The 11,331-nt window shown below is 41.0% G+C and overlaps 1 protein-coding gene across 1 annotated transcript in view; it reads left to right on the top strand.

The window, feature by feature from the left end:
* Nucleotides 1-1,868: 1,868 nt before the first annotated feature.
* LOC138371747 (uncharacterized) overlaps nt 1,869-11,331 on the top strand; it is a 311,310-nt gene continuing 301,847 nt past the window's right edge. The window contains exon 1 of the mRNA XM_069336768.1: nt 1,869-2,015. Coding sequence (XP_069192869.1) covers nt 1,937-2,015 — 79 coding nt within the window. The 5' untranslated portion in view covers nt 1,869-1,936. The remainder of the gene's footprint in view (nt 2,016-11,331) is intronic.

Raw genomic sequence — 11,331 nt, 5'->3', positions numbered from 1 at the left:
CTCCAGTGAGGCACTAACTCGGCTCCAACCTCTCCAGTGAGGCACTAACTCGGCTCCAAGCTCTCCATTGAGGCATTAACTCGACTCCAAACCGCTCCATTGAAGCATTAACTCGGCTCCAAGCCTCTCCATTGAAGCATTAACTCGGCTCCAAGCATCAAAATTCTGGCTTAACAACGTAATGGAATAAAAGAAAATATTTGGACTGAGGTAATATCTGATTTTACGGGAAAATTAAATTAAAGAATATTAACATTATCTGCGTTAGACGTGATACCGGCAGGACAGCGAAATTTGAATGAATGTGAATGGAGAGGAGGGAAAGTCGAGTGTGAGGGAGAGAGAGAGAGTGAGTGAGCCAGTCAATACTCATCTAGTTGTACTCACCTAGTTGTGCTTGCGGGGGTTGAGCTCTGGCTCTTTGGTCCCGCCTCTCAACTGTCAATTTAATTAACTGATGTACAGATTCCTGGGCCTACTGGGCTTTGTCATATCTACATTTGAAACTGTGTATGGAGTCAGCCTCCACCACATCACTGCCTAATGTATTCCACCTGTTAACTACTCTAACAATGAAAAAGTTTTTTCTAACGTCCCTGTGGCACATTTGGGTACTCAGTCTCCACCTGTGTCCCCTTGTTCGCGTACCTCCCGTGTTAAACAGCGTGCTGTCCACTCAGCCACCGGGCCCCAAGGGGCCGGGTACAGCCGGGGACTGAGTGAACTCAGTGGACAGTGGGGTAACTAGGGGGACCCGGTCCCCTAATTACATAAGTGTAGTTACTGGATGGTGTCCCGTCTTCCCAGTACTTTTTTGTCACATAACGTGTGTGTGTGTGTGTGTGTGTGTGTGTGTCTGTGTCTGTGTGTGTGTGTGTGTGTGTGTGTGTGTGTGTGTGTGTGTGTGTGTGTGTGTGTGTGTGTGTGTGTGTGTCTGTGTGTGTGTGTGTGTGTCTGTGTGTGTGTGTGTGTGTGTGTGTGTGTGTGTGTGTGTGTGTGTGTGTGTGTACTCACCTATTTGTGCTTACAGGATCGAGCATTGACTCTTGGATCCCGCCTAAATTCATGAGGTGTGTGTACTCACCTAGTTGTAATCACCTAGTTGTGCTTGCGGGGGTTGAGCTCTGGCTCTTTGGTCCCGCCTCTCAACCGTCAATCAACAGGTGTACAGGTTCCTGAGCCTATTGGGCTCTAACATATCTACACATGAAACTGTGTATGGAGTCAGCCTCCAACACATTGCTTCCTAATGCATTCCATTTGTCAACCACCCTGACACTAACAAAGTTCTTTCTAATATCTCTGTGGCTCATTTGGGCACTCAGTTTCCACCTGTGTCCCCTAGTGCGTGTGCCCCTTGTGTTAAATAGCCTGTATGTGTGTGTGTGTGTGTGTGTGTGTGTGTGTGTGTGTGTGTTTGAACTTGTAAATATTTGCGCATGTATGTTTGCATATGTAACGATTAGAACACCTACACGAACTCCAACCCAATTTACTACACACATCGACAAACGTTAAACCATAATTATCTTTGCAAAACCCAAAACCTGAACCCGGATTCACAAGGCCGTTACGCAAATACTTACGAACGTGTACATCTTGACTCATTCTTTGACGGCTTTGGTTACATTTATTGAACAGTTTACTAGCCTGAAAATTTCCCACTCAACTGTTGTTATTGTTATAAACAGCCTCCTGGTGCTTCGGAGCTCATTAAGTGTTCAATAATTGTAAACAAAGCCGCCAATTTTGAGAAAAGATGGTCAGGTTCGTAAGTGCTTGCGTAACTGCTTCGTGAATCTGTCCCCAGGTCACTAATTATGAGAAGTTAAACGCATATTTCTCTCTCTGCGTGCAGGGGCGGCCGCTGCGACGGGCGGAGTGGGCGGCGCAGGCGACCTACACCACCCTGCGGCTCCACAACGTGACAGCCGACATGCGTGGCTTGTACACGTGCCTCGGTAGTAACCAGGAGGGTGACGGCCAGAGCAACGCTCTCAACCTCAACGTCCAGTGTGAGTGTTCATCCTCTTTCTCTACTTTAATTTATTATTAACATTATATATATATATATATATATATATATATATATATATATATATATATATATATATATATATATATATATATATATATATATAGACATATGTCGTACCTAGTAGCCAGAACGTACTTCTCAGCCTACTATGCAAGGCCCGATTTGCCTAATAAGCCAAGTTTTCCTGAATTATTATATTTTCTCTAATTTTTTTCTTATGAAATGATAAAGTTACCAATTTCATTATGTATGAGATCAATTTTTTTTTATTGGAGTTAAAATTAACGTAGATATATGACCGAACCTAACCAACCCTACCTAACCTAACCTAACCTATCTTTATAGGTTAGGTTAGGTTAGGTAGCCAAAAAAGTTAGGTTAGGTTAGGTTAGGTAGGTTAGGTAGTCGAAAAACAATTAATTCATGAAAACTTGGCTTATTAGGCAAATCGGGCCTTGCATTGTAGGCAGAGAAGTGCGTTCTGGCTACTAGGTACGACATATATATATATAATATATAATACATAATATATATATATATATATATGTCGTACCTAGTAGCCAGAACTCACTTCTCAGCCTACTATTCAAGGCCCGATTTGCCTAATAAGCCAAGTTTTCCTGAATTAATATATTTACTATAATTTTTTTCTTATGAAATGATAAAGCTACCCTTTTCACTATGTATGAGGTCAATTTTTTTTTATTGGAGTTAAAATTAACGTAGATATATGACCGAACCTAACCAACCCTACCTAACCTAACCTAACCTATATATATAGGTAAGGTTAGGTTAGGTAGCCAAAAAAAGCTAGGTTAGGTTAGGTTAGGTAGGTTAGGTAGACGAAAAAACATTAATTCATGAAAACTTGGCTTATTAGGCAAATCGGGCCTTGCATAGTAGGCTGAGAAGTGAGTTCTGGCTACTAGGTACGACATATATATATATATATATATATATATATATATATATATATATATATATATATATATATATATATATATATATATATATATATATATATATACATATATATATATTCTGAAAAAACACAGAAAAATAGGAAGGAGAATGTTGAACTTTTCGTCTTATCAGAGCGTCTCTCAGCAACAGACTGAATACATATCTATACATATACTTAGATCTATATATAGAAGTGAAAATGAACCGAAATTGAAACATTTAATTACATAAACGTTTTCGTGGGACTCAACACACCTTCAGATGTATGAACAATATAGTAGAGGGAAGTGAGGTACAGGCAGGAAGAGGAAGGTGCCATGTGAGGTGGAGAAAACAATGTCTTTAAGACAATGGTTCAAGAAACACAAGAAGAGTGGACACTGCAGAAGACCTGCTGACCACCACATGTTAGGAACTAAAAGTAATGTTCGTATGGGAATAGTTGAGTAGTAATGTAGTAATTCTCTTACTTAGATATTTTATTAATTGATCAAATAAAAATCGATCAAAAATGCATAACGGATTTATACATGATATATAATGAGGCTCCTTCATGAACTAAGGGGGACTGAGGTAACTCGAACTCCCTTATCTGGAGGAAAGACTGGGGCAGACATGATAGTGACATATTCTAAAACGAATAAACAAAGAAGAAAGAGAAGCACTGTTAGATGTCAGGAGGAATTTCTTCATCTGACACTCCACCAATAAGAACATCGGACAAGATGAGACACCAAGACAAAATCGATGTAAAATTTAAAAAGGTAGAGATGAAAAGTATTTAAATATGAACTAATGAAGATGTAAAAGTGGGAGTGAAGAGCAGAAGCCTCACCCAGCAAGCACAACTAGGTGAGTACACCCGGCAGCATCACAACATATCTGCGGGACAGCCGGAGACTCTGTTATCATTTAGGCCGCGTCCTGTGTCGTCTGCCTCCAGTATCTGTCTCACTGAGTCCCTCCTTGAGACCCCTGTACCTCACACAGTCATCCCCGAGACTCCTGTACCTCACACAGTCGTCCCCGAGACTCCTGTACCTCACACAGTCGTCCCTGAGACTCCTGTACCTCACACAGTCGTCCCTGAGACTCCTGTACCTCACACAGTCGTCCCTGAGACTCCTGTACCTCACACAGTCGTCCCTGAGACTCCTGTACCTCACACAGTCGTCCCTGAGACTTCTGTACCTCACACAGTCGTCCCTGAGACTCCTGTACCTCACACAGTCGTCCCTGAGACTCCTGTACCTCACACAGTCGTCCCTGAGACTCCTGCACCTCACACAGTCGTCCTCGAGACTCCTGTACCTCACACAGTCGTCCCTGAGACCCCTGTACCTCACACAGTCGCCCCTGAGACTCCTGTACCTCACACAGTCGCCCCCGAGACTCCTGTACCTCACACAGTCGTCCCTGAGACTCCTGTACCACACACAGTCGTCCCTGAGACTCCTGTACCTTACACAGTCATCCCTGAGACTCCTGTACCTCACACAGTCGTCCCCGAGACTCCTGTACCTCACACAGTCATCCCTGAGACTCCTGTACCTCACACAGTCGTCCCTGAGACTCCTGTACCTCACACAGTCGTTGTGGGAACCGACCTGTGAGATTTATATATATTTAATTTATATGAATTTATATTTACGTTAATTTATATACTTCGATAGCAATTTGTATAATGATAAGTGGACTGTATTTCTGCAATAATCTCTTAATCTCACAAATCGATCCTCTACACATTAGGGGGGGTTTATTAAATGAATTTATATGCAGCCAATCAAACTACAGTATTAACTACATACATTGAAAAGGTTCCTTATCTTATAGTACAGCAGGTTAGTCCACCAGGTATAACTAGGGTGTAAACACCAAATTATCCTCTTTGAGGTAGCTTCCATCACCCAGTAACTGGTGCACAAAGTCTTCCTCGTCTTGACCTGTCAAAAGGGCGCTAGCTGTAAAGCCAGATACCTATATATGACAAGCTATATCAGAGAAAATACTATACATGGAACAATAAAGACCTGGCTTAATTACCTTTAGTATGAGGCGATTTCGTGATCTAACCGGATCACCCTACCCAATGACATTAATGGCCACTAATGATAGATATACGGGTTTCGGAAAGACACTTAACTTGAATTTGTTGACAGCGTGTGATAATGGTACACCTTTGGTTTCCATAACACTTCGTCCAAGTAAAATTAACAGGAGCCGTATTTGCTCCCATATGCCTCTGGTCTAGTATAAACAATGGCAATGTCTAACACTCCATACTATTGACGCTACTGGCCGACATTGTCCAGATATGATAGGAGCCAGAATTTGCTCCACACGTCTCAGAGGTGACACAACAATGGCTGCCCCCTCCTCCTCACTGACGCCTGGCTTACATTGTCCAGATGACGGAAAGTGATAGAAGGGTCACATTTACTCTACTTTAATATTGATAATTAAGTTAATTTATATGAGATGTTTTATGATGGTAAAGTGCAAAGACTAATGTATTTAAGAATAATTCCCACCATAATAGGTGGTGATTTATAATAGTATGTGGTGATGATATCCCGTTTTCTTTAGATGGTAATTCCACTACAAGTTACGTTTTCTATGGGTTACTTGTTGGTAATATGGCAGCAATTATTATCTGTCTGTATGATATATTAAATGGTGTCGAATTTTCCGACATAATTCCCCAGGGGGCTGCTCACGGGTCGAAGTCCTATTTAGAACAGACGAACACCGATACTCCTCCTTCGAATTATTAGATTAATTTGATGTTAGTAGTTAGTAATCACACATTTGTGCGTCTGTTTGTACAGGACGGATGTCCCGTACTAGAGTTGCAGGGGTTAGAAGTCTAGTGCGATTTCATTTCCCTGTCAACTCTTGAAAGGCTAATATTCAAGCCTAATTACATATTATTTAACCCAGAAGACTGAATGTGATCAAGTACTACAGTCAAGTATGATTCAGGGACTGCAGTGAGATCAGTGACATTAGATATAACTTGAAGTTTATTCAGGTAACTGGTCACTGATATATAAACACTGAGGCCCATGGAATACATCTTGATTAAATAATAAATGTATCAAATCAGTCATCAGATTTATTGGGGTTTAATTCAGTTAATTGATTCAGAAGATTGAATAGCTCATCATTAAATTAAAGTATGGTTCTGAGACTGCAGTGGGTTCAGTGACATTGGTCACAGTGACTTGTAGCAGTTTTAGGCTACTGTTCACTGATTTGCCACTGAGGCCTTATGAACTCATCTTCAGCTTTAAATGATGATACTAACATCAACCTCTGTTGGTATAGTCAGCTGTAATCTCCTTAGTATAATGCTACTGGAGAAATATAATCAGCTGACAAATTTAGATTTCTATTGGTATTGTTTATCTGCAGGCATAGGTCTCCTCAGGCTTGATACTGGGCCTGAGAGTAATTTACCTCCTGCAGAGTTTAACATGGTTATACCCTGATATTTAGTAGGGCTACCGATGAATCGATGACAATAGTCTGTCCCTACAAGGAGACTGAAGTCGGTGAGGTGATCAGACTTAATATTATCTGCCAATTTTATTCCTCTATTTCTCAGGAATTTGGCTGTTGCTCTCAGACCTTGAACTTGTAGGTCTACTGGTATTTTGTCCACCACAATGGCTTGTACTCGACAGACGTACCTGCCTAAGCGTACAGATGGTTGTACCACCTGGTAGACTTGAGGTCCTGCATCTTTTACAAACCCTGAGATGTTGAATGACGTCTGGGCTACAGGCCTTAATTGTAGTTCATCTGCCAGCCTTTTAGTGACAAATGTTCTCTGGGATCCTTGGTCAAACAACCCACGGGTATGGACCTTGGCCCTCTTATTCACGATGGTAATTTGGGCAGTAGGCAAAGTCGTATTACCTTTAGACTTCGCCGATTGGACACTCTTTGTTTGTTGCACCTTGCAGTACTGTACTGTGGTGGGAATGCTATCTTCCACCTTGGGGTTTGGAGACGTTGTTTTGGTGTCTCTGCACAATGCTGCGTGGTGCTGACCTTTGTTACACCTATTACAAGGGTGTAATTGGGTATCACAATCCTTGATGTTATGTTTCCTGAGGCACCTCGTGCAATGTTGCAAATCTTTGAGTCGCTCAACACGGGCGTCACTATCAGGAAAATTAGGGCAGTGGTACATTGAATGTTTCTCATTGCAGAACAAACATGTTCCATAGCTTCCTGTACCCTTTGGTGTCACGTTCTTGGGTGACACAGTAACTATAGGCTTGGAGGGTCCCACTGCATATACGCCCACACTGCTACTGTTCCACTTTGGTGTTGAATTATATTGTCTAGATTGATTTGGAGTACCTTTGGTACTCTGTGGTTTACTATTATTGGTTTCTGAGGGTTTACTTGGTGGTTTTAATTTGTCATGTGTTCGTAATTGATGAACTACTGACTTTAAACCTTCAGATATTTCATTCATGGATAAGATACTTTTATTGTAATGAGCACTCATTTGTCTCAATATGTCCCTAGATATTTTCTCCTGGACAATTATTTTCAAGACCCACTCAGCCCCGTTTGTATCTGCTGTCAGGCTTAGGGCATTGATCAATGATTCTACCTCCAGCTTGAAGACTTGGAGTGAATCAGCTGAAGCCTCTGGTGAGGGTAAATGCAACAGCTCATGAACTAAATGTGATGTTCTTACTTCTGGATCAGCATAATTATCCTTGAGGAGTTGTACTGCCAGATCATAGCCGTCATTAGTTAATCTCAAATGGGATACTACTGTTTTAGCCTCACCTGATAATTGGCCTTGCAAATAAGAGAATTTACTACTCTTTGGTAAAGATTGTTTTGAGTCTACAAGGTCAACGAATTTGTTCCAAAATTCGTCCCAATCTTCCTCATCTTTTCCTGAGAAAGTGGGTAAATTAATTGGAGGGAGTCGAGCTTCTGCTTGACTCGTATTAGATGCAACTGTTGCTGTTGTTGCTGTTGCCTTGTTCTGGGCAATTAATTTGACATAAGGCTGTAACGTGGCCTGAGTGTGATCTTCATAATTCGCAAGATCAACCATAATTTCGTCTATTTCTGTTTCTGATAAATTGGTGTTGGAAAGTTCAGCCACATATGTTGCTATTTGACATTTGATTTGCTCAAATTTACCTGCAGCTGCTTGATAATAGCTTTCCAGGTCAGCATAATCAACTTGAGATTGTTGTGACAAATCTTCACATTTCTTGATCTGTCTTGTTAAGTGGCCTTTAAGACCTGCAAGGGTTCTTTTCATTCTCCCTGCATTATCCATACTGGCTAGTTGGTGAAGCCTTGTGGGGCTTGTACTTGGGCTGCTCATAATACTGAACAAGCACTGATGGTAGCCTAGGGTCAAATTCTGCACTCACTAGGCAATAATCCTACCTCTACTAGATGTTAGCACTTAAAATTAATACACATTATATATATACAATCATACACACTAATGATTTGAGTGATAAACCAGTGTCACTGGAAGTACCTTTAGGTTAGCTCTTCTATATCACCCTAGGATGGTAGAGACACTAATTAATCACTCAAAGGTGTAATGATCATAAGTAAATTATTATATATACAACTCAACTCGAGTTGATAAAAATTACACCCAAAATAGGGTCTGGACCATTCATTAATGGTGTTAGGTTGTTCAATATAGTACAACTGACTATGGTAATAATGGGACTAGGATGAGCAATAATAGTTCAACTAGTCATATCCTACCCTGTTGTGGGTTGGCAATTAGTAAATATTATATTGAGAACACTAGTGCAGTATATATTAAATAATTCTCTATTTTGGAGAAATAATATATACAATTATTGATAATAGCCTCTTAATTAGCCTCTATGAAACTTCTAATATTATCAAGAAGTATTAAATATTATTAGTGACCTCGCGAAATAAAGTCCACAAAATTCGTAGATAATCTCTCGCGAAATTTAACACCATGAAATCCGTGAACAATATGGCGAAGACACAGTCACTAATTTGGCTGGCTTCTATATTAGCGCTGTCATTTCACGAAATAACACGCCACCAAATATCTGTGGGTGTGCATGAAACCGCTGACGAAGCTGAACTCAGTTGAGGGGGGGCTCCTGAGCTCTCACGAGGCTTCGCCGCTGTCTTTGACTGGCTGGCCTTTGTTTAAATCACACTGCACTAGTTATTTAATGAATCCACTGGTTAACTGGTTCATCCGGTACTAAGATGACCAAATGTGGGTTCAAAGGATCAAATAATCCGTCATCCGGTTCGAAGATGACCAAATAATGTGGGAACCGACCTGTGAGATTTATATTTATTTAATTTATATGAATTTATATTTACGTTAATTTATATACTTCGATAGCAATTTGTATAATGATAAGTGGACTGTATTTCTGCAATAATCTCTTAATCTCACAAATCGATCCTCTACACATTAGGGGGGTTTATTAAATGAATTTATATGCAGCCAATCAAACTACAGTATTAACTACATACATTGAAAAGGTTCCTTATCTTATAGTACAGCAGGTTAGTCCACCAGGTATAACTAGGGTGTAGACACCAAATTATCCTCTTTGAGGTAGCTTCCATCACCCAGTAACTGGTGCACAAAGTCTTCCTCGTCTTGACCTGTCAAAAGGGCGCGAGCTGTAAAGCCAGATACCTATATATGACAAGCTATATCAGAGAAAATACTATACATGGAACAATAAAGACCTGGCTTAATTACCTTTAGTATGAGGCGATTTCGTGATCTAACCGGATCACCCTACCCAATGACATTAATGGCCACTAATGATAGATATACGGGTTTCGGAAAGACACTTAACTTGAATTTGTTGACAGCGTGTGATAATGGTACACCTTTGGTTTCCATAACACTTCGTCCAAGTAAAATTAACAGGAGCCGTATTTGCTCCCGTATGCCTCTGGTCTAGTATAAACAATGGCAATGTCTAACACTCCATACTATTTACGCTACTGGCCGACATTGTCCAGATATGATAGGAGCCGAATTTGCTCCACACGTCTCGGAGGTGAAACAACAATGGCTGCCCCCTCCTCCTCACTGACGCCTGGCTTACATTGTCCAGATGACGGAAAGTGATAGAAGGGTCACATTTACTCTACTTTAATATTGAAAATTAAGTTAATTTATATGAGATGTTTTATGATGGTAAAGTCCAAAGACTAATGTATTTAAGAATAATTCCCACCATAATAGGTGGTGATTTATAATAGTATGTGGTGATGATATCCCGTTTTCTTTAGACGGTAATTCCACTACAAGTTACGTTTTCTATGGGTTACTTGTTGGTAATACAGCAGCAATTATTATCTGTCTGTATGATATATTAAATGGTGTCGGATTTTCCGACAGTCGTCCCCGAGACTCCTGTACCTCACACAGTCGTCCCCGAGACTCCTGTACCTCATACAGTCGTCCTCGAGACTCCTGTACCTCACACAGTCGTCCCTGAGACTCCTGTACCTCACACAGTCGTCCCTGAGACTCTTGTACCTCACACAGTCGTCCCCGAGACTCCTGTACCTCACACAGTCGTCCCTGAGACTCCTGTACCTCTCACAGTCGTCCCCGAGACTCCTGTACCTCACACAGTCGTCCCTGAGACTCCTGTACCTCACACAGTCGTCCCTGAGACTCCTGTACCTCACACAGTCATCCCTGAGACTCCTGTACCTCTCACAGTCCTGTAGAAGTGCCCTGTCTCTTTTCCATCGTTGAGAATACGCCCATTCTCTCCCCTTTGCAATTCCCAAATGTTTAGCTGTATCATGTTTAACATATGCTAAGAGCTCCTGTACTCTTGAGAGTCCTGGATCCCTTGAGAACCTTGAACCCCTTGACTCCTTCACTCCTTGATAATCCATGACCTTCTGAGAGGCAATGACCCCTTGAGAGTCCTTGATTTTTGAGTCCTTTACCCCTTAAGAGTTCTTGACACCAACTAGAGTCCTGAACCCCTTGATAGTCTATTTTCCCTTAACAGTCCTTGGCCTTTTGAGAGTACGTGACCTGGTGAGAGTCCTTGACCCCTAATAATCTGATACTCGTGAAATTCTTTGACTCTGAGACTCTTTGCCTCCTTTGACATAGTCCAAGAGTCTCTCACTTGTATTCTCATCCTTTTTTATATTTCGGTTTCCTTTTATTCCTCTAATATAGCCCTTATCTCTCATTCATTATGATTATATCTATTTCTTTGTTCCCATTTTCTGTTGGTGTATATTAGGGCAGATGAAGAATATATGAGTCACTATACATTTAG

This window comes from Procambarus clarkii, chromosome 36, assembly GCF_040958095.1.
Source record: "Procambarus clarkii isolate CNS0578487 chromosome 36, FALCON_Pclarkii_2.0, whole genome shotgun sequence".
NCBI classification, from domain to species: domain Eukaryota; kingdom Metazoa; phylum Arthropoda; class Malacostraca; order Decapoda; family Cambaridae; genus Procambarus; species Procambarus clarkii.
The sequence above is the reverse complement of the archived record's forward strand: the minus strand, read 5'-3'. Positions and strand labels throughout refer to the sequence as shown.